The 25063-nt window shown below is 41.1% G+C and overlaps 1 protein-coding gene across 2 annotated transcripts in view; it reads left to right on the forward strand.

Moving 5' to 3' along the window:
* The window catches only part of pinx1 (PIN2 (TERF1) interacting telomerase inhibitor 1), a 94513-nt gene extending 71578 nt beyond the window's left edge, over positions 1-22935 (forward strand). For both annotated transcript variants that reach the window (XM_048530307.2, XM_048530308.2), the window contains exon 7: positions 22140-22935. In XM_048530307.2, the coding sequence (XP_048386264.1) occupies positions 22140-22775 (636 nt within the window). In that variant the 3' untranslated portion in view covers positions 22776-22935. The remainder of the gene's footprint in view (positions 1-22139) is intronic.
* Positions 22936-25063: the final 2128 nt, after the last annotated feature.

The following is a 25063-nucleotide window of genomic DNA, read 5'->3' on the forward strand; positions in this document are numbered from 1 at the left end:
CTACTGGATCTTGTACTGGCTAATGAACCTGGCAGATGACTGACCTTTCAGTGGGAACACATTTTGGAAACAGTGATCACATCTCCTAAAGTTTTAAGAAAGCCTATGAATAAGAATTAGTCAAGACCTTGTGATAAGGTACTAGCTGGGGGAGGTCAAATTATGTTGGTATTAGGCAGGAGCTAAGGAGTGTTAATTGGGAGGAGCTGTTATCGGGCAAGTCCACTTTGGCATGTGGTGATTGCTTAAAGACTTGCTGGTAAGAGCTCAGGACTGGCGTGTTCCAGAACAGATGAAGGACAAGATGGCAAAGTAAGGGATCCTTGGATAACAAGAGAGGTTGTGAATTTAGTCAAAAGGGGAAAAAAAAGTAAGATTTAGGAAGCTAGAATCATACAGGGCCTTTGAGGAATATAAAGAAAGCAGGAAGGAACTCAAGTAGGGAATTGGGAGAGCTCAAAAGGGCCATGGACTGACCTTGGTAACTAGTGTTATAGACAATCCCAAAGTATTTTATACATACGTTAAAAATGAGAGGTTAACTAGGGAGAAGGTAGGACCACTCAAGATTTTTAAAAAAAGGAATTTGTGCTTTAAGGCAGAGGATGTGGATAAGATCTTAAATGAGTACTTTGCATAGGTATTCACCCAAGAGAAAGATATGGAGGATAGATTGGTGTGGAACATACTAATATACTATGGCATTTTGAGATCAAGAAAGATGTAATGGTAGATCTCTTGAGCATTAAGGTGGCCAAGTCCCCAGGGCCCAATAGTATCAATGCTAGTGTATTTAGAGAGGAGATGGTTAGGACTTTGACCAAGATCTTTGTTTCTTCATTAGCTACTAGAGGTGTCCCGGAAGACTAGTGAGTAGCTAATATCATTCCTCTGTTCAAGGGAAATAGGAATAATTCAGGAATCTGTAGACAGGTGAGTCTCACTTGGTTGGGAATCTACTGGAGAGAATTCTTAGCGACAGCATTTATGCACATTTGGAAAAACATGGCTTTGTGCAGGGCAGGTCATGTCTTATCAATTTGATTGAGTTTTTCAAGGTGGTGACAAAAGTCATCAATGAAGGTAGATGTTGTCTCCATGGATTTTAGTAAGGCTTTTGATAATGGACCCTTTATTGTATGCTCATCCAGAAGATTAAGATGCTTGGGATCCACGACAGCTTTGCTGCGTGGATTCAGAATTGGCTTGCCCATAAAAGACAGAGGGTAGTGGTAGAAGGGTGTTTTTCAGGCTGGAGGTCCATGACTAGTGATGTTCCGCTGGGATCTGTGTAGTTACCTGTGCTGGTATATATAAATGACTTGGATGAAAATGTATATGGGTGAGTTAGTAAGTTTGTAGATGACCCAAGTATTGATGGAGTGGTGGCCCAGTGGTTAGCACTGCTGCCTCTCTGTGCCAGGGACCTGGGTTCAAATTCACTCTCTGGTGACTGTCTGTGTGGAATTTGCACATTCTCCCCTGTCTGCATCGGTTTCCACCAGGTGCTCTGGTTTTCTCCCACAGTCCAAAGATTTGCAGGTTAGGTGGATTGGCCATGCTAAATTGCTTGTAGTGTTCTGGGATGTGTAGCCTGGGTGGGTTATAAGGTTGTGGATCTGGGTGGGATGCTCCAGGGCTTGGTGTGGACTTATTGGGCTGAAGGGCCTGTTTCCACACTGTAGGGATTCTGTGTTTGGTCAAAGGATACAGCGAGATCAGTTGCAGGCATGGGCGGGGAAATGGCAGATGGAGTTTAACCCAGATAAGTGTAAGGTGTTACAATTTGGGAGATCAAATGTTAAGGAAAAGTAATGGCAAGACCCTTAACAGGATTCATGTACAGAGGGATCTTGGGTATCATTCATAACTCCCTGAAAGTAGCCACACAAATAGATAGGATGGTAAAGAAGGCATACATGTAGTATGAGATAACTCGGTGTGAAGCTGGATGAACACAGCAGGCCAAGCAGCATCAGAGGAGCAGGAAAGTTTGACGTTTCAGGTCAAGACCCTTCAGAATTTCTGAAGGGTCTTGACTCGAAACGTCAAACTTTCCTGCTCCTCTGCTGCTTGGCCCCCTATGTTCATACAGCTTCACATCATGTTATCTCAGATTCACCAGCATTGGCAGTTCCTACTATCTTCATATGGATAGTATGCTTGCCTTTATTGGTCAGGGAAATGCGTACAAGAGTCAGGATGCCATGTTGCAGGTTTATAAGGCTTTGGTTATACCACACTTAAGAGTATTGCATTCAGTTCTGGTTGCCACATTACAGGAAGGATGTGGAATCTTTGGACAGGGTGCAAAAGAGGTTTATAGGGATGCTGCCTGGAATAGAGGATGTGAGCTGTAAGAAGAGGCTAGAAAAACTGCAGCTTGCGGTTTGAGAAGCGAAGGCTGAGGGGAGACTTGGTGCAAGTCTATGAAATTGAGATGCATGGATAGGGTTGAAGGTCAGAAGCTTTTTCCCAGAGTTGAAATGCCTAAAACTGGGGAGCATGCATTTAGGTGAGAGGGGGGAAAAGCCAAAGGAGATGTGAGGGCAAGCTTTTTTACAGTGTGTGGAATGCATTGCCAGGATGGAGGCAGATACGATTGGGGCATTTAAGAGACTTTTAAATAAACACATGAATGTACGAGGGATGGAGGGATAATGACCATGGGCAGGCAGAAGGGATTAGTTTATTTTGGTGTCATGTTCAACACAATGTTATGGTTTTGTTATTTGGAGATTAATGTTTAAACGAGTGTGGACAGTGGTTCTTTTCAAAAGACAAAGATACCTGCTTTGTTTTTATTAATTATTAATAGGGTGAGGGCGTCGCTGGCTAGGCATCATTTATTACCCATGTCTAATCGCCCAGAGGGTACTTGAGAGTCAGCTACGTTGCTGCGTGTCTGGAGTCACATGTCAGCCAGACCAGGTAAGGATGGCAGTTTCCTTACCGAAAGGGCATTAGTGAGCCAGATGGGTTTTTTTCTGATAGTTGACAATGGATTCGTGGTCATCATGAGACTCTTAATTCCAGATATTTTATTGAATTCAAATTCCACCATCTACTGTGGCAGGATTTGAATCCAGGTCCAGAATGTTATCTGGGTCTCTGGATTAGCAGTCTAGATATAATACCACTAGGCCAGTGCCTCCCCGAGTTCCTTCTAGTTTGTTTTCTTCTATATGGACCTCCATGCATGGCAATGACTTTCAAATATGAAATCACTGCGGACAGTGCCAGGCCCCTGATTTGCATGGGTGGATCCTTGGAATTGCCATACAGCTCAGAGGGAATGTTGGATGCCAGAATTGATCTTTTTTTTTGTTTAAATGGAATCCGTAAAATGACAATGGATGTTTTTAAATAAAAAAAACTTATTGGAAATTACATTCTTAAAGCTAAGACTGAAAGATGTTCGATTTACTGCTTGACACACACACCTGGGTTTATGGCTGTCAAGTGCTGTCCTATTGTGATGTTCTTGAGAATTCAGTCTGCTGAGAGGGAGAAGCTTCCTGGCTCTTCCGCATTTTCAGAAAACCCTTTCAGGAGAGGGTGTGTGTAATACCTGAATCAGAAGTCCAGCTTTTCTTCTGAAATGTTTCTGAATTTTCCATGATACCTGAATGAACTACTTTTTTTTTTTCCAAAGGTTCCAGTGACAACTGCCTGTTTTTAGTGATTCCAGTTCGTGTGTGCAGGATGCAAATTGAAAGCCACTTAAAGATTCTATACCCTCTTTTTTTTTTCTTCAAGACCTAACAATTAATGTCCAACTTCTTTTTCAAAATTAATTTTGCAGAGAAAACTACATTACTTTAATTGATGTGTATGTTATTTGGAAGGACAAACTTCCAAATATCAAACAGCTTTGCATCTTTGTTGAAAGATCTGGTCTTATTATAAATCAATAATGTTTATTAAAGAAACTTAGTTGATGGATCTTGTTTTTCTAAACCTGATGTAGATAAAGTATGTAACTAGTCTCATCAGTAACTAGGTAATGCATTTAAATTTATGTTGCACACAGTGGGGTTGTGGGGCTCAAGCAAGACTATCCAGACTCGGTCTTAATAGCTTAAGGTGCTTTTTCAGCAGGTATGTGAAAATTTCCTACAATTAACCTGTAGCAGAAGACCCTTTTTGCAAGCACAGCCCAGGCATTCCAGCAAAATGTCTTGCCTATTAATTTTTCCCAAACTTCAAAAGCAGTAAACTGCACGACAGCAGACCAACAGCCTTATGGACCTGGGATTCCAGCAATTTCCAAGAGCAGGTACAGAAAGCAACAAATACTCAAGTTTCCAACAGTAAACTGGAATGTTATACTGCCTGAAACTAGCACACCACCTCATCATTGAAAACACTGAGGATTTTGATATACTGCTTTTAAGGCACACTTGCATTTTCTCACACTATTTCTTCTTAGGACTGTCAAAACATTCCGAATGGGGAGGCAGTAGTAAACTCGGGTACAAAAACAAAGTTGCTGGAAAAGCTCAGCAGGTCTGGCAGCATCTGTAAAGGAAAAAACAGTTAACTTTTCGGTTCTGGTGACCCTCAGATGGGTGAGAAAACATCAGTTTATATGCAGAAAGAAGGGAGGGGAATGGGGTAGGGAGTAAACAATAGGATAGAACGTAAAGAGAGAGAGGAGAGGTTAGGTAGACAAAGACTTGGAAGTGATCAGGCTGGGAGGGAGAATAATTGTTAATGGGGACTATTAGTGACAAACAACAGGTGGATTGCAATGATAAGCTATGTGGTAACAAGATGTGAAGTAGGGGGCTGGGACATGGGAGAGCTTCGGCCCCAAAATTATTGAACTTAATATTGAGTCTGGAGGGCTGGAGGTCCCCAAGCGGGAAATGAGGTGTTGTTCTTCCAGCATGCATTCAGCTTTGCTGGAACACTACAGCAAGCCAGAGACACATGTTGGCCAAGGAACAGCTTTTATTAAAGTGGCAGGCAATAAGTAGTTCAGGGTCTCTTTTTTGTGGGCAGAACATAGATGTTCTGTGAAGCAGTCACTCGGACTGTACTTCGTTTCCCCAGTGCAGAGGCAATCTCATTGTGAGCAGTGAATGCAGTAGACTAATTCTGGGAAGTGCAGATGAAATGTTGCTTCAACTAGAAGGTATGTTTGAGCCCTTGGATAGTGTGGAGAGGAGATAAATGGGCAGGTGTTACAGCAGAAAGTGTCACAGGGCTTTGGAGTGAAGTAAGTGTGGGCCAGGGTGTCCCAGAGGGAACAGTCCCTGTGGAAGGCAGACAGGGGAGGGGAATATGTGGCTGGTGGCATCTTGCTGGAGGTGGTGGAAATGTTGTCTGATGATCTTCTGGATGTGGATGGTGGTGGGATATTAAGTAAGGACAAGGGGAGACCTATTGCTGTTGCAGGAGGGAAAAGAAAGGGTGAGGGCGGAAGTGCTGGTGATGTGTTGAATCTGGTTAAGGGCCCTGTCAACAAAGGAGCTGGGGAACCCTCATTTGAGGAAGAAGGTGGATGTTTCGGAAGCTCCCTTGACGAAGTTGGCCTCATCTGAACATATATGATGGAGATGGAGGAACTGGGAGAATGGGATGGAGTCTTTTTACAGGAAGTGGATTGTGAGGTTGTATAGTCCAAGTAGCTGTAGGAGTCGGAGATAGTAGGAACTGCAGATGCTGGAGAATCCGAGATACAGGCCAAGCAACATCAGAGGAGCAGGAGGGCTGACATTTCGGGCCTAGACCCTTCTTCAGAAACTGATTAGCAGCACTAATGATATCATCGATGTATCGGAGAAAGTGTTGAGTGGGGGCCGGATTAGAACTGGAACGAGGAATGTACCATGTACCCATGAAGAGACAGTCCTAACAAGGGCTCATGTGGGTACCCATGGTTATCCCTCTTAGCTGAAGAAATTGAGAGGAGTCAAAAGACAAATTGTTGAGGGTGAGGACGAGCTCAGCCAAGCAGAGGAGGGTGGTGGTGGTGGTTTGGATGTCTCCGGTCTTTGCTCCAGGAAGAAACGGACAGCCCTAAGACCCTCCTGGTGGGGAATGGAAGTGTAAAGGGATTGCATGTCCATGGTAAAGAGGTGGTGGCTAGGACCAGCAAACTGGAAGTTTTGAAACTGGCGTAAGGTGTCAGAGGAATCATGGACATGCATGGGCAGGGATTGGACCAGGGAAGAGAGGAGTGAATCAGGGTAGCAAGAGATGAGTTCTGTGTGGCAGGAGCAGGCTGAAACAATGAGTCTGCCAGGACAGTCCTGTTAATGAAATTTTAGGAGGAGGCAGAAGCGAGTTGTACAGGGCTGGAGGTCTATCGGCTTGGAAGCAAAGGTGGGGTGATCGCCGGATGAAATGAGATCAGTTACCCTAGTAGATACAATGGCTCGATGTGTCGTGGTGGAGTCATAGCCCCCAGGAAGGTAAGATGGATGTATCAGAGAGTTGGCACTCAGCCTCTGCAAGGTCATTACACCAGACAGCAACGGCACCACTGTTATCGACAGGGTTAGATTGGAGTGCATGAAGTTGTTGCATCTTGTGGGCCTTGATGCCTGAAAAGCAAAGAAAAAGTTTCTTGTTAGCACAGCGAATGAGCTGGAGGATGAAGTGGAACTGCGGCGTGGTGCAACCCTGAGCCAGTGTGAAGGGATGCTGTTGGAGAGAAGAGTTAAAGAGCAGTAAACTCAGGATTGTTAGAAGATATATGGAAAGCTTCTTCATGGAAATCTAGCAAGAAAGGTTGCTATGGCCAGTGAACTTCATTATGGTTGGTCCCGCTGCACTTCACTCGTGTGGACTGACTGGGAGGTCCAGATGAGAAGGGGCTCAGTGATCACCCATGTGGAATAGAAGCCGTACAAAGTAGCTCCTTGGTGGCAATGAGAATGGTGGGAGTTATCGCTTTTTGGGGCCATAGAAAGCATGCAGGTGCAAAGTAGAATAGCAATGTTTCTTTTCCTGGGTTGGCAGCAGCAATGTCTGGGAGATTCTTCGGCAATCCAGAAAAATTGATAAGTCCGCTACTGAAAACAGAACTTTAATATAATGTGTTGAGTCTTGCTACTGCCCCTAAATTGAAAGTAAGTTTAATTCTATCCTAATTAAAAATTTGATTTAGATGATGCTTATGAAAAATCTGTTTTGCGTTTTAAATCTGAATTAATTATCACTTCACTTGAATTTCAAATTTCTCATCTTCTCAGACTAACTCTTGTTGCCCCTGAGTAAGTAAGGTATGTCCATTATGGTTAGAACATTATGACACGTTGTCTTGCTCTGGGTGACTGTGTTTTTCTGTTTTTTCTGAATTCCTCAGAATCTTGTACTGCAATATTCATTTTTAATTTACAAAAGTAGCAATATGAAATAGGCATTTCAATGATTGTTTGCAGCATGAATGAGATGGTAAGATATAGGATTGTTTAATACAGGCAACACCTGTTCTTCCTTGGTTGTTTTGATTTATGATTACATTTTTAGCTGTCATTTTGGATTATTTCACATATTTAGCCCTAATAAGGAATGATAATTTACAAACTATCTCAATACTCCTTTCTTGCCAGATATTTGTGAAATATGAAAATGTTTTAAAATTACTTTACTATTATTTCCGCATATGGTGACACAACGCATTTTATATAAATGGGGGAAATTTACATTTCATTTCAAATTATGTCACAAAAGATATAAATACTGTGTGATCTCATATCTAGTTTACCTTTATGGTGCCTGGTGATTGCATTTGTTTCTGTTTGATAGTATGAGCTGTTTGGTAGCTGACATCTTACTGGAGCTGAGCAGCAACAAGAAATATTTTGCTATGAGATAGATGTCCTCTGTTTCAAGCATGAGATGTTTAAACTCCTGCAAGAAATACTTTCAAATCAAGCAGTTTTGAAGGCTCGAAACAGGAGGAATATGTTTGTTATGGTAACCAGTAATTTTAATTTCCTTTAACTAGCAAATGAAGTGTTCTCCTGGATACAACAAACTTCTTGGCAATTGGCCTTACTTATCACCACGTGGGTTGACTTGTGACTACAAAGAAAATAACATTATTGTCTGGATATATGCTCTGTTGGAGTTGTTAGTTCACCAATTACATATTTCAATAAAATACCATTTGCCACATTTTAACCAATATCTGCAGCTTTGAAACGAACAGGTGTCTAGAATTTTGGGTGACCACTTGAAATAGCGTCTGATAGGAAGTTACTATCAAAAAACTGCTTTCTGCTGCTATGGAAGATTAGATTCCCCACAGTGTGGAAACAGGCCCTTCGGCCCAACAAATCCACACCGCTCTTTGAAACATCTCACCCAGGCCCATTCCCCTATAACCCACACACCCCTGAACACTATGGGCAATTTAGCATGGCCAATCCACCTAGCCTGCACATCTTTGGACTGTGGGAGGAAACCAGAGCACCCAGAGGAAACCCACGCAGACATGGGGAGAATGTGCAAACTCCACACAGACAGTTGCCCGAGGCTGGAATCGAACCCGGATCCCTGGCGTTGTGAGGCTGCAGTGCTAACCACTGAGCCACTGTGCTGCCCTAAGATATTTAGCCTTCACTTCAAACCAAGCAGAATTATGTATATAGAGCATAGAAACAGGCTATTCAGTGCAACTGCTCCATTCTAGTGTGTATACTTTTCACTGACCCCTTTCTCCACTGCATTTAATCCCGAGAGCACATTCTTCTGTTCATTTAACACCTTCAGCACATTCCTGTGTTCCATTATCCATCATGTGTTTATTTTGCCTCCCTTTAAAAATGGATAAGCTACTCAAGTCAGCTACTACTTGTGGTGGCAGGTTTCACTTTCTAACCATTTTCTGGATAAAGAAATGTCTTTAGAAATCACACTTGAGGTTATTTGTGATGTTTTTACACTGGCTGCTAATTTGTTCTCTCCTCTACATGGAAACCATATTTCTACCCAACCCTTTCAAATTCTGTTGTCATTTTAAAGACCTGTACCAGATCACTTCACTGTCTTGTTAAGTGTGTCAGCTTGGTCTTTCCAAATGTGTAAAATCTCTGCTTTGCTATCATCCTTGTAAATTATTTTGCACCACCTTCCATAATTTTTTTTTAAAAAAGTATAATCCAGGAAAACCCGATCTAACAATGTGTGTGAAATTCCAGATTAATTAGATTATGTTTCTTATGGGCTTTTTCTTCCAGCCGTATGTAGGTCCATCACTAATGTGAAACCAAGTCTTCTTACTCACAAATAAGATCTGAATATGTAGCTCGTTTTCTAGCCCTTTCTAAATAACTATTACCCAATGTGAATTCATTACTGACATTCCAAAACAGACTTAACAATTTTAAGACAGAATTCACATTATACAAGCATTGTAAAATGGTACAAATTTCATCCAAGTACAAGCATTGAAAATAATGCATTAGTTACAGTGCTAAATAATGGAAATATTGTGACTTGGACTCTTCCATGATTGGGCTGCTCCCAATCTCCAATCATATCTTTGGCCACATTTAAAGTGTCACAGTATGGTGATGTCCCCACTTCTCAAGTTTATATTCATTATAGAAAGCAGTGGCACCATGCAAGCTACCCCTTGACCTTTCAAAGCAGCTCCAATAGTAACCTTCCTTTGCTTTCTCTGGTTAGTCAATTTTTAGTCCAGCTCAGATATCTACTTCCTAATCTGTTTTTTTTTTCTATCATCCAGACTGATTGCACTTGAGCAATCAATAGCTTTGTTGGAATCTGTGAATATATTGTGTTGATATAGTAAAGTAAACCTGCAATTATCTCCTGAAATTGTCGTAAATTTGTTAGCTAAAAGCTGTCTTAACTTCAAACTCATCTTTTAATTGTAATTACCAAACCAGCTGTTTTGTAATCCCCTTTTTGAGATGGCTTTTTAACAATTAAAGTTTAAACCAGTTCAGTTATCATTTCTTCAAGATGTTATTACTTTTTTAAACCCCTCTGTCATTGCTTCTAATTCTAATTATTTGTTAAAATGACAAGAACATGAGTAGTTTCACTGGCAATTTTCTTTTTCTGAGGTTCACTCATCCTGGGTACTTAATCTAACTTACTTAGATCATTAGTGACTATCCTTTTTGAAATTCTAGTTTAAAGTAAGCATCTGATGAACAGGAAATGTGGCCCCATTGAAGATGGATGCAGGCAAGAGCTATAAAGCCATAAGCACAGAAATGTAACCTTTGGTCCAACCAGTGCATGCCGACCATAATCCTGAAATAAAGTAGTCCTACCTTCCTGCTTCCATATTCCTTTTAAACCTTGCCTATTCATGCACTTATTCAAATGTCTTTTTAATTTTGTAATTGTACCCACATCCACCACTTCTTCTGGAAGTTCATTTCATACACAAACTACCCTCCACGGAAAGAAAATTTACCCCTTTTTTCCATCTTTCTCCTCCCCCTGAAAAATGTGTCCCCTAGTCTTGAAATCCTCCATCCTAGGGAAAAGACAACTACAAACTCTATTTATACCCTCATTATGTTATAAACTTCTATTACATTGCCTCTCAACCTTCTACACTCCAGTGGGGGAGGAAAAAAAACCCAGCTTCTCCAGCCTTTCATTGTAACTGAGATTTTCCATACCCATCAATATCCTGGTTAATATCTTTTGAACCCTCTCCAGCTTAATAATATCCTTCGTATAACTGGGTGGGTAGAACTGGACACAGTACTCATGAATGTCCTCTGTGTAACCTCTATGACTACAACGAATAAGGAAATGTAATGCTTTTTAAAATATATCCATCTTCATAGCAAAGGAAGATGCAAAATAACAGCAGAACAGGAGTCTTAATACATCAGTGATGGAACTCAGTAGATTTAATCACCATTCTTTTAAATGGTGATGGAGAAAATGAATGGGACTTAAATCAGAGGCAGAGCTCTAGAACTTGAAGATTTGCACAGTATTCAAATAAGTTGGTGAGGAAATTGTAAGATGTTTAATTGTAATATTTTAAAATGATCTATATTCCAGTGGTTATGCATTTGAATTGGAAAATGGAAATTCCATTCCATTGTCTAAGAAACAGAGATGCCAAGTAACAGCATACAGGCCATTATATATGAGGAAATTGCAAGAATCTATGGGGCAGTGACTGAGTACTTGGAAAATTACAAAATTACAGAGATTTTTGAAGGCTAGCAGTGTCTGACTGTTAGTTGATTTTTGGGGGGGTAGTTAGTGAACAAGAGGATTGTCTACAATTGCTGTTTGTGTGAACTTCCAGAAGATATTTATTGAGATGCAATGCAAGATTACCAGTAAACATCAGACAACCTAGTTCTAAATGGAAGTGTTGGTGATTTGCTCAGAGCTAGAAGACAGCACAGGGATAAAGGGTTTGTTCACTGATTAGTGGGATGTAACATAGTGTTCTGCTTTATGGCCTCTGCTTTACACTATTACATAAGAATCCCTACAGTGTGGAAACAGGCCCTTCGGCCCAACAAGTCCACACTGCCCTTCTGAAGAGCACTCCACCCAGACCCATTCCCCTACTCCAGCACAGCCTAAACATCCCAGGGCACTATGACAATTTAGCATGGCCAATCCACCTAGCCTGAACATCTTTGGACTATGCGAGGAAGCCCACGCAGACATAGGGAGAACGTGCAAACTCCACACAGACAGTCACCCGAGGGTGGAATTGAACCCAGGTCCCTAGCGCTGTGAGGCAGCAGTGCTAACCACTAACCACTGCGCCACCCAGTACATTAATGATTTGAGTAGTATGACTTAATAGCTTGATCTTGTATGTCCAAGTTTGCACGGGGACTAAATTATAATGCATGGCAGTTTTTTCTGAAAGCAAGAAGTCACACAGGGTCATAGAAAGGAGGTTTGCTGACTAGTTGATTTTTCACTCCTGTTTCAAGTACAATAAGACAAGTCTGGTTCCGTAGCTATGTTGGTTAACACTAATTACTTTAGGATAGACTTTTCTCGGTCTATACATTGTTTATTTAAAGAAAATTGAGTTTGTACTTGTAGAATATTTTGTCTCTGCATTTCAGTTTTTAATGAATATTTTGTAACGTAACTCTTTTGAATGTTATAACTGCAAAATAATTTATTTCCCCCCTCCTAAGATCAGGTAGACCACATTGCAAATAGTAGTCTGGGGAATAAAGACTTTCACACCCAGTCTCATGCTGTGGGTGGGTAGGGAGTGATTGGCCTTTACGAGTCATCATCACCCATATCTTCGCTGATCACTAGTACCAGCAGGCACTATTTTTGTTGATTCATCTCATTCTGCTTCTGCAGCACCCGCCATTCTCTTTGGGAGGACATTTTGGATGGGTTTCTCCCTTCACAATCTGAAGAATTGACTGACAGGGATCTATTTGCAGCTCAGCAGTTAACACTCCATGGGTGTCACTTACCTAATATAAAGACTTCTTCCTATGTCTGGGGAGGGAGGCCTGCCTTAGAGATGTGCCAGCTGGTCTGATTGGCCACCAGTTTTGTACTCTCAGCAGTGATCACCCCTGAAGACTGGTCCTGCTGGCTTTATAAAACCAGCAGCCAATCAGACTGACCGACTTGGCAGATCTGTAAAGTAGGACTGATGCTGCTGGGATCAAAGTCAGAACCTAAAGATTATTTTGGATTGTGACTTCAGGTCAGTCTGGGCAATTAATAAAACCTAGCTGACTGACCCATTCAGGGGAAAGAGGGGCTGTGAAGAGTCAGGTTAGAAACAATAGAGCACGAGGATTAGATGGGGTGTAAGATTTTGTGGGGATTACCTCCCAAAGGTGTAGGGAATCTCCTGAAGTTCGTGCTCCCCTCCCCACCTCTGCTGTTCGACCACCAACCTGCTCACTTAAAGCTGCTGGGCTACCAATCCATTAATTGCACAAGTAAGAGCCACAGGAGGTCCAAAAATAGGCGGACTATACAACAGCTTTATCACCATCCTACAGTAGGAAATAAGCCAAGAGCCCAAAGCCTTCAGAGCTGCAGTTGGGGTCTTTAAAATTTCACACTCTCCCAGATTGCTCTCAATTCTTATTAGTGCCTGAAATTCTGCTCCTACTTCACACTTAGTAGTAGAGCCTTCTGTAATCTGCTGCTACCAGTGTAGCTACTAGTTTAGTTTTAAGCTGTTCATTAAAACACCTCATTTGACCAAGATAGACTTCTTCATGTCTTAGGATCAGATTGAGCCAGGAGATATAGGTAATTAGTGGTTTGATATTTTGACTTACTATTCCAAATTGTTTATTTTAATTGTGGCAGAAAAATGGGGGGTGCAACCTCTATTTGCTCTGAACAATTTCAACCCATCACTATTTTGTGAAAGTAATAACCATATAGACTGTGTAGGTTTTTTTGAGTCAAGATTGTTGATTCTTTTAATTCTCTATTATGCTGTGAAACCAAATGTTTCATTTTCTGCTTCATTGTGCACAGCTTATGGAAAACAAAAATAACAGCATATTTATATAATGTTATTAATGTAAAAATGTACCCCAGCTCCTTCAAAGAGACACAATAAGAAAGGTAGTGGGTTAAAGTTGTTTAAGGAAATGTTGAAACATTTGAAAATGGTATAACCTGGAATACTTTCATACATTGGTGATCCTCCATGGTTGCAGTGAAACTCCAAATGATATAGCTACTTAAATATGTAATAGTGTACCCTAATAGTTGTGAACTTAATTTCTAATTGTCACAATATTTCATGACCTAGTTTTGATAAAAACAAACTCTACTGTTCTCTGATAACTTTAAATATTCCATATTCGTCTGCCAGGAATTTGTTTGACTAGAGGGAGGTGTCCCCTACCTGTCTTCATGCCCTGGTAACTCTGTGTGCTTAGTGGAGCATAAATCTCAGCATTCCCATAAATTCAGGAGTACGCTACTTGAGTTACTATATCAGAGATCAAAACAACTACTGTTGTGTAACTAATGCTAAAGAGCTTTTCTGGCTTTTGTTCCATTTCTGGATCATGCAACTATTATGCGATGTGGTAAACAAATCATTGGCAATTAATTCTTAAGACCTTTCCTGTTCTTTATCCCTGATAAGATCATTATAAACCATTTTTTTCTGAGAATGTACTGTATGTGATCAAGCTCTTCTACTTGAAGCTTAAATTATTTTCAAACTGTTTTCATAGTAGTGGTTTGAGGTTGAATAATGCAAACAGTAATCGTGAAGAACATTTCAGTGGTGCTGTGCAAAAGTGTTAATTTAATAACAAATTATTTTGACCATCAATCTCAGCAGTGCTGTATTACTCTTGGGAGTAGAGTATTCAGGGGCATGGTGGCTCAGCGGTTAGGACTGCTGCTCACAGCATCAGGGACCCAGGTTCGATTCCAGCCTGTGTTGAGTTTTCACATTCTCCCTGTGTTTGCATGGGTTTCTTCTTGGTGCTCCAGTTTCCCACAATTCAAGTCTGTGATGATTGGGTGGATTGACCATATTAAATTGCCAATAGTATCCAGGGAAGTGCAGGCTAGGTGGATTAGCCATGGGAAATGCAGCGTTTAAAGGGTTAGGGGTGTGGGCCTGGGTAGGATGCTGTTTGGAGGGCCTGTGTGGACTTGGTCATCTGAAAGGTCTGTGTACATACTAGGTGATTCTATGATTCTGTCATTGCTTTCACTAATAACAATCATACTATGTGCTCAGATCAGATTAGGAGTGTGTATTGTGCAAAGTTAAGTGCCCAGTAGTTGGAAAAATAATTGATGTACCTCAACAGAGGTATTCCAGACACACACAACTGTTCAGCACAAAAGTTATATGCTGCTATTGTCTATGAATGTTGCATATCTGGAAAAATAATGCTACATATGTTTTGTATCTATAAGTTTTTAGATTTATAAAGAAGTGAAAAAGCAAGAGATTTTTTTAGAAACAGGTCCATAGCTTTTTTTTGGCCGGGGGCGGTGGTGCGGGGCTGGTAGGAGGTTACTGCCTTAGCTTCTAGACATGAGTTGAACTAGCAAGAAATGTGGAAAGTGTGTTCTGGCTCTATGCTGGATTTGCATAAGATCTGACTTGATAGGGGACTGATAGTTAAACCGTTCCTTACAAGTTAAGAGAAAATGATAATGGGAATAAATTGGTGCTAAAATCTCCTGTGGTGCTATCCTGAGGTTAAAATAATTAACGACTAACATGGCTGTCTTCCTTTTGTGCTGGACATATTGTTGGTATTTAAGTTTTTTTTTATCATCCAACATAGAGTATTCCCCTGCTCCACACCCCCAGCCCCCGATTTCCATCAATCAATTTTTCTAGGGTTCTTTGGTGTTATGGTTTATCAAATGCAAATTACATTACAGACAGGCAAACTCATCCATCCTCTTGGAATTCCTGTCTTCTGTCCATGTCAGTGTTCAGACCAATGCTGTTATAAGGTCTGGACCTGAATGTTCCTGGAGAAATTCAAACTGACCATATGGAAGCAGTTTATTGGTTTGAGGTTGTCAGGTTATGATCATGGCTAATTACTATTTCTATCATTTACAGATATTTGAGAGTTGGTCTTTTAAGATAATAATTGAATTGTAATTATTTTAAAATATGACGATGAATGAGAAGGTGAGAGGATATATTGTGTTAGACATTAAATATTGAGGTATATGAAATTCTGGGAAAGTACCATGTCCTGTGATATCCCATGCATCTTCCAATCATTTCTCATCAAGCTTTTGTCAAAAATGACTAAACTGGGAAATTAATTCCAGACACTCACCTCCTTCTGGGTGGAAAAACATTGCCTTTTGTCTCCTCTCATCCTTTTATTAATCACGTTAAATCTGTGCCCTTTGATAACTTAACTTACCTCTGTTAAGGGAAATAGGTCTGAAGAAGGGCCTAGGCCCAAAACATCAGCCCTCCTGCTCCTCTGATGCTGCTTGGCCTGCTGTATTCATCAAGCTCTACGCCTTTCCTGTCTTATTTTACACACCTCAATTAAGTTGCCACTCAGTTTCGTCTTGTTCTAATGAAAAGAACCCTGTCCTGTCTTTGCTCCATAGATGAAGTTATCAACCCCAGGCAACATTCTTGTAAGTCACCGCTACTCTGTCTGTATTATTGTGTCCTTCCGGTAATGTGACCATAACTGTATATGAAACTCCAGCTGTAGTTAACTAATGACTTCTGTTCCTGCATTTGTATTCAGTACCTTGCATCATGAAGTAGAGCATCCATATGTCTTTACATCAGTGTCATGCTGCCATCAGGGATGTATGAACATGCATTCCAAAGTCTCTAACTGCCTTTACCCTGAGTGTGAACACTGAAGGAGGAGTGAAGCTCCAAAAGCTTGTGCTTTCAAATAAATCTGCTGGACTATATCCTGGTGTCATGTGACTTCTAACCTTACCCACTCCAATACAACACCAACATCTCTGCATCATTCCTCTATCCCTCTCCATACTCTTCAATTCGCTTTCTTTGTTGGATCTCACCGAGTGCACAATCTTGCACTTCTCTGGATTGAATTCCACTTGCCATTTTTCTGCCTACTTCAGCCAATTCAGTGACACATTATTGCACTCAACAGCCAACGTTTTCATAATTTTGCTATAGACACTTTTTGTGTATTCTTCAAATTGTCCCGAAATGCCATCCACATTCAAGACTAAATCATTAATATATGTCACAAATGCCAAGTAACCAAACCCTAAGTGCTGTGGAACACACTTAAAACTACTTTCCATTTACAAAAGCATCTGTTGACCATTATTCTTTTTTTTTTCTTGCCACTTAGCTACCTTTGGATCTAGCTTGCTACATTTCCCAGTGCCCTAGTCTGCCTCATGGGACCTTGTCAAATACCTTACCAAAATCCATGCAGAGAACATCCACTGCACTTTCCTTATCAATCCTCCCTCAGAACATTCAATTAAGCTAAGTGAGCTACTGTCTTGTGGCTGGCAGAACTAATCTAGTTGGTTTGAGTGACAGTCACTGTTAGGCCTGCAGGCAGTTATGAAGAGGAGGAACAAATGGAGCTAAGTTTGGGATTTTGGCGGGGTCTGACTGGCTAGACACCCCAGTGATGAAAGTGGTAGGACATGTGTAAAAGGGCAGAGCATGACCTTCAGGAAAGATGGGGGAATGCCTCTGGTGGACACAAGGGGGGCACTCAAAGGAGACACACAAACATCCCAGCTGATGCAAGACCAGGCAAGCATCAAATGCCTCCTCCAGATACACCCACTTTATAAAGTAAGATACAGGGCCAGTCAACAGAGTGGGTGGCAGATAAACTGTCCGTTGCATTTCATAAGCTCTGCCTTCAAACTTACTAGTGGGTGAAACAGTAAAATTCCCTTTTGGGACAGTAGTGTTTCAGTGAACACACAGTGCAAAGAACAAGGATGCCCGTGGCAGAACTGACTGCAAGCAGATATCTCATGTCGAGCCCCTTTTTATTGAGCAAAGGAGGGTTTTTAAAAAAAAACTCCCTCCCCAAAACCCACTCCATCTTGCCTGTATCCAGTTGTACTTGTAAATGCCACAAAGGATTAGGTCTTCTTGGAAAAACACTGAAACTTGGTGAAATTGAATACTGAATCAGTACTGTGATTTGGGAAGTACAAAAGTATACAACTTGCAAGCCAGATGAAAATTCCACCCTTGGTGTTCTTTTAGATGTTTCCTCCGCTTCAGTCCATGTCCAATGTTCTTGGTGATTCATTACAATTACTTACTGTGGAACATTTCATCTTAAATAAGGGATGAAGGCGTATTTTGTGAAGACTTACTGGATATATTCTAACAAAGCCATACAGCAGGTCTGGAATCCCATCTAAGCTGATTCTGTTGCACGCACTTGTGGTTGAAGCAGAAGGACATGTTTCCAACAGCCACAAGTTCTGTCTGAACAAGAATATTTATAAACGTGCAGGACTTGTGACTTCAGTGGTGTTTTCTGTGTTTGTTTCAGCATACCTCCTGCTCTGTCATATGTGGTTTCTTCTAATACTGAACAATTTGTTTTTGTAAAATGATTCAGACTTGTATAGTTTCTCTGGTAGCAATATTTGCTGGCATTCCTGATATATATCACTGCATTTGTGAATAATTTGTACTTCAGTCTCCCAACCTTGATATTTGATAACTCCTTCTCAATTTTTTTAAAGGTACACAGATCACAGCATTCATCTAAAATTCTGTTCTGACAATTGAATGAAATAAAAACGGAGGTTTAGATCTTAGAATTTGTTTCTTTAAAAAAATCTAAAACCTTAACCCCAGTTGTTTCTTAACGTTAAGATAAACCAAAGTGTTTGCACCCTATTCTTTGCAAGTAGCTGTGCACTAGGCCAACAGCAGCCAAATTCTCTGATCAAATATTTACGTATTTATTTATTTGTTGGAAGGAAATAGCTTTTTTTAGTATGTACATCATGCAGTGCAGCATGCCATTGAGATACTCCTATTTGGGAACCAGTGCTTGTTGGCATTACTTGCTGGTAGACCTAGAGAAGGCAGATGAAATTTGCACGGTTTGGAGATGCAAGATGTGATTTTGTTTTTCTCTTTGCCTTAAACTTGTGGGAGGAGGGAAAAGATTATGGTTTTAACAAATTGCTCTTTGTACAGCATAAGGTGATATTTACATATGCATTCTTAGCCCATAAACCTGTAAAGTCCTTCTCAAAAACATTTGGGAACTTTTGGCAAAAGTTCCAAGAGCTGTCACACAGGCTATTTGAGCAACTGGCTGAGGTTGTCTTATTTAGTGGTTCATCCTTTACTCTTGATATCCTATATTTCTCTTTCACCATTCCTGGTGGGTCTTACCACATCATCAAGACATACTAATCAGAGATAGCTACAGAGATATATAGTCAGGAGGAAATGGTTCTGAAAGTCCTTTAATATTGACTTGGGATGCAATAAAGTGAGGCCAAACACAGGAAAGAAAAGCTCCTGATCATACCATTTGTTGTTTTCCCTTAACTGATTAATCAGTATTCCACATGGAACACCACTTGGAGGAAGCACGGAGGGTAGTAAGACTTGAATTGTAGCTTGCAGCATATCTACTGACCAAATTCACCAAGTCCGGAAAGGGCTCAGTGGTTAGCACTGCAGCCTCACAGCGCCAGGGACCCAGGTTCGATTCCAGCCTCGGGTAACTGCCTGTGTGGAGTTTGCACATTCTCCCTGTGTCTGCGTGGGTTTCCTCCGGGTGCTCCGGTTTCCTCCCACAGTCCAAAGATGTGCAGCCTAGGTGGATCGGCCATGCTAAATTTCCCTTAGTGTTCAGGGGTGTGTGGGTTATAGGGGGTCTGGGTGGGATGCTCCAAGGGGCGGTGTGGACTTGTTGGGCTGAAGGGCCTGTTCCACACTGTAGGGAATCTAATCTAATCTAATATAGCCACCAGACTGGGCCAGCAACAGATGGTTAGGCAACACAAGCAGCAAAAACCTACTTGTCTTTGTTCTTAATAGTTGCCCATCCTTAACTGTCCAGAGAGTAATGAATTTTTCCCAACATTAATGATTTCATGGCCGTTATTGAACTCTTGATCTCGGATGTTTTAAATTGAATTTAAATTCCACCATCTGCTACAGAGGGATTGAAACCTGAGTTCCTATAACAATTTTTGGGTCACTGGACTAATAGTCTAGTGATAATGCCACAAGACCGTCACTTCCTCTTCAGCTGCTTCATCAATAACCTTCCTTCTCTCATTAGACTGGGTGTGGAGACATTTACTGATTGCATATGTGTCAATTGTGGCAAAGGTGGGGGTTAGGGGTGTGGGGGGTCTTCTTGACCTCTTAATTCCAGATTCTGGTGTTGGACCTTACTGTCACTGTGTAAATTTTGGGATACAAATACAGATTAGATGATTACCTTCTGACCATCCTGCGAGTATGACCCTGAACTGTAGTTATTCACCACATTAATTCTCTGTACCTTTCCACTCTGACTGTCTGCACTCAGCCTCCTATGCTTTTCCAGTCAAGCTCAGAAAGTTTGACAGCCTCTCATGGGCACTTTAGAACCATATAGACTCAATATAGGGTTCAATAATTTCAGATCATAATTATTGTTCCTATTCATTTGTATTGCAGGAGGTGGCAATTATTCTGGAGTTGCCATTGGCCCTTCTTATTTCTTGACCAATTCCTATCTCTTCTCAATTTGCAACAATTATCCCTTTTATTATTTCGATCATTCCACCCTTCCTTCCCATCACAAACTTTTCTGTTGGTTCCTTTATTCCCTCCTTCACTACTTCTAAACTTATTTAAAACTTGTTACACCCATAACATCTTCCAATTTTGATGAAAGTTCACTAACCTGAAACATTAGATTCCCTACAGTGTGGAAACAGGCCCTTCGGCCCAACAAATCCACACTGCCCCTTGAGACATTCTTCCCAGGCCCATTCCCCTATAACCCACGCACCCCTGAACACTACGGGCAATTTAGGATGGCCAATCCACCTAGCCTGCACATCTTTGGACTGTGGGAGGAAACCAGAGCATCCAGAGGAAACCCACGCAGACACTGGGAGAATGTACCAACTCTGCATAGACAGTCGCCTGAGGCTGGAATTGAACCTGGGCCCCTGGAGCTGTGAGGCTGCAGTGCTAACCACTGAGCCACTGTGCCGCCCCGAACGTGTTCCTGTCTCCACAGGCCCTGCCAAATCTGAGAAATATTTATGGAATTTACTGTTTGTGTTGTATATTTAAGTAACAGATTTGTCTATCATACTGATATAACTAAATATAAATAACAGACTGATTCTTGGTCAAGTGATTTTTGCATGTGTGAGGTGTTCAACCTTTAATATCCTGGATGTGAGTTCGTTTGCTGAGCTGGAAGGTTAGTTTTCAGATGTTTCGTCACCATTCTAGGTAACGTCATCAGTGAGCCTCCGAAGCGCTGGTGTTATGTCCCGCTTTCTATTTATCTGGTTAGGTTTCCTTGGGTTGGTGATGTCATGTCCTGCGTTGGTGATGTCATTTCCTGTTCTTTTTCTCAGGGGATGGTAGATTTGGTCCAAATCAATGTGTTTGATGGAGTTCCGGTTGGAATGCCATGCTTCTAGGAATTCTCGTGCGTGTCTCTGTTTGGCTTGTCCTACGATGGATGTGTTGTCCCAATCAAAGTGGTGTCCTTCCTCATCCGTACGTAAGGATACGAGTGATAGTGGGTCATGTCGTTTTGTGACTAGTTGATGTTCATGTATCCTGGTGGCTAGCTTTCTGCCTGTTTGTCCAATGTAGTGTTTGTCACAGTTCTTGCAAGGTATTTTGTAGATTATGTTCGTTTTGCTTGTCTGTATCGGGTCTTTTAAGTTCATTAGCTGTTGTTTTAGTGTGTTGGTGGGTTTGTGGGCTACCCTGATGCCAAGTGGTCCGAGTAGTCTGGCAGTCATTTCGGAAGTGTCTTCGATGTAGGGGAGAGTGGTTATGGCTTCTGGGCCCGTTTTGTCTGTTTGTTTGGGTTTGTTGCTGGGAAATCGGCAGACTGTGTTCATTGGGTACCCGTTCTTTTTGAATACGCTGTATAGGTGATTTTCTTCGTAAGGGTACTCGGCTAGCCACCAGATATACATGAACATCAACTAGCCACAAAACGACATGACCCACTATCACTCTTATCCTTACATATAGATGAGGAAGGACACCACTTTGATTGGGACAACACATCCATCGTAGGACAAGCCAAACAGAGACACGCACGAGAATTCCTAGAAGCATGGCATTCCAACCGGAACTCCATCAACAAACACATTGGCTCCAAATCAATCTACCATCCTCCTGAGAAAAAGAACAGGAAATGATATCACCAACCCAAGGAAACCTAAACAGATAAATAGAAAGCGGGATATAACACCAGCGCTTCATTGGAGGCTCACTGTTGCCTAGAATGGTGACGAAATGTCTGAAAACTAACCTTCCAGCTCAGCGAGTAAACTCACATCCAGAAACCCAACCTGAGCTACAAATCTTCTCAAAACTCGCTTTAATATCCTAAAGATTGCTTTAAGCATATTAAATCTCATGGAAATTATTGTTCATATTTATATTAGTTCACTGGCCTTCAAAGAAGGATGTTTAATGATGTAATGTTTGTGTTTTTCAGGGTAACACCTGTTTGGCGCCTGTCGATGACCTAGAAGCTCCTGGTGACTCAGAACCCGAAGTTAAAATAAATACTGTGACCAGTTCCCTCTCAGTGCAGGAGTACTTCGCCAATAGGATGACACAACTTAAAGCAGGGCATGAAATCCATCAAGCTTGTGCTACTCAGGACCTTACAGGAGATGATATGAGTTCAATTAAAGAAGTAAAAAAGAAGAGGAAAATATGTAGCAGAAGAGATGCCAGCGGGGCTTGCAGTTTTGACAAGCAGCCCATACTGAGAAAGCCAGCCAAAAATGTAGAGTGTGTGAAGATAAAGAAGGATCTGATAGAAGATGGGTCAGTTAAGGAAAATTGCCAAACTAAAAAGTCTAAAAAAAATAGTGCAAAACATTTGTTGTTATTCGATCAGAAAATGTCTCCTTTAGGAGAAGTTGAATCAGAGGAGATTCCAGTTGAACAGCACCCAACAGTCATTGAGTCCTCAGAGAAGCAAAATGAGCAGGTATTGAGAGAGGATAAGAACAAACAGAAGAAGATTAAGAAGCTGCCATGTGCAAGTTACAATGAGGCTTCTCATTCCTGTCATGAATCAACAGAAAGAAGGAAGAAGAAAACAAAGAAACAGAAGCATTGAGGCTTACAGAAACTGTTTTGCATGGTTTTCAATAAGAAATATGCACATGAATTATGCGACAAGATAAAATAGCCTTAATGCAATTCCTGTTCTTAGCTAAGCTTAGGCAGCAAGTTTGATAATGGAGAGTGGAATGGTTAAAGCAATGTGTTTAAAATAAAGTTACAACATCTTTTAAATGCATAAAATAAAATTTGTAAACATACTTTTGGATCTGAAGAACTGACCATCCATTCATTCATTCACGGTTTGCAATTTCAGGAACATCAGCCTTTTCTAACTATTGTTCTACATTTTTAACCCTGAATTAAGTGTATATGATTTTGAAACACGAGGAGGCCGATGGGCCCAGCTCCTCCCAACTAAACTTGGTTTAATAAAAACCAAATGAACTGCAAATGTTGTAGATTGGAACCAAAACAGAAATTGCTGGAAGAGCTCAGCAGGTCTGCCAGCATCTCGGAAGGAAAAAAAATCAGTTAACATTTTGGGTCTGGTGACCCTTCCTCAGAAATTTTACAACAACTTTTGGTTCCTAAATTTGGCTTAAAACTTAACTTGGTTTAATTTTTTTTATTCATCTGTAATATGCAGGCTGTGCTGGCTGGCCCAGCATTTATTGCCTTTTTCCCAGCTCCGCTTGAGAAAGTGATGGTGAGCTGCCTCCTTGAACTGCAGCTGTGTAGGTGTATCCACAGTGTCATTACAGAGGTATTCCAGGGCTTTAACCCTGCCATACTGAAGGAATGGTGATGTATTTCACAATCAGGATGGTGAATGGCTTGGAGGGGATCCTGCAGGTGGTGGTGTTCCCATAGGATTTGGAAGGTGCTGTCCAAAGGAGCATTGAGTTTCTGCAGTGCCTCTTGTAAGTGGTACACAGTGAAAATCAGTGGTGGAGAAGGTGAATTTTTGTGAATATGGTGCCAATCGAGCACACTTTTTTTTCTGGATGATGTCAAGCTTCTTGAGTGTTGGAGCGAGGTGAGTGGGGATTATTGCATCTACTTCTAACTTGTGCTTTTTGAACCAACTTTGGGTGTCAGGAGAGTTGCTCTCTGCAGATTTCCTAACCTTTGACCTGCTTTTGTAACCACAGTATTGATATGCTATTCCATTTTACCTCTGGACAATGGTAACCCCTAGAATATTGATAATGAGGGAATTTAGTGATGGTTATGCCACTGAATGTTATGGGTGATTTAGATTCTCACATATTGGAAATAGTCACTGACTGGCACTTGTTGCGAATGTCAGTTACCGCTTGTCAGCCCAAACCTGGATGTTGTCTAGGTTTTGCTGCATTTAGGTATAATACTATATAAGCGTAATTTCTTCTTTACACAAACGCACCTTTTACCTTTTAAATAATATACATATTATCGGACATTCTCTCAGAATCTTTTCTGCCTGAAGTACAAAGCAGAAACTCTGCCATGATTTTCTGACGCATTGCTTTAAATGGCATTTAAATTCCCAAATTGTATACCAACATATGCAGCTCCTAGATGAGACCACAAAGTTAGTAAGTGATCCATTATATTTATTAATTTCAGCGCTCTCTCAGGTACTTAATCTAGTTATACTATTTATTTTAAATATTTTGCTCCTTTTGCCTTTTCAAAAATGTTTTGTTCATCTGTTTATGCCCAAGTAATAGAAGTTAATATAACGTCTGTATTTGACGAGAAACCAAACTTGTAGTGATGGCAGCAGTACAAAAATATTTTTAATGCCCTGTTTAAATTTTACACCAATATTTCAATGATTCCTGAGTTGACAGATAAGTAAAGTTGGTCGGAGAATTAGAATTTCTCTGGACTACAGGCTGAAGATCTCTGACTGAACTCATTTTTAGGCTTGAACATTATTATGATCCATTGTTGAGCAGTGGCAAAAGTTGGGAAGGAGAAGACCTATGATGATAGGGGGTTAGAGGAGGCATCCATTGCTGCCTCAGGGCATTCAATCAACAATAGACAATAGGTGCAGGAGTAGGCCATTCAGACCTTCGAGCCAGCACCACCATTCATTATGATCATGGCTGATCATCCACAATCAGTATCCTGTTCCTGCCTTATCCCCATAACCCTTGATTCCACTATCCTTAAGAGCTCTGTCTATTTCTTTCTTGAAAGCATCCAGAGAGTTGGCTTCCACTGCCTTCTGGGGCAGAGCATTCCATATATCCGCCACCCTCTGGGTGAAGAAGTTTTTCCCTCAACTCTGCTCTAAATAGCCTACTCCTTATTTTTAAACTGTGTCCTCTGGTTCTGGACTCACCCATC

This window comes from Stegostoma tigrinum, chromosome 4 (genome assembly GCF_030684315.1).
Source record: "Stegostoma tigrinum isolate sSteTig4 chromosome 4, sSteTig4.hap1, whole genome shotgun sequence".
NCBI classification, from domain to species: domain Eukaryota; kingdom Metazoa; phylum Chordata; class Chondrichthyes; order Orectolobiformes; family Stegostomatidae; genus Stegostoma; species Stegostoma tigrinum.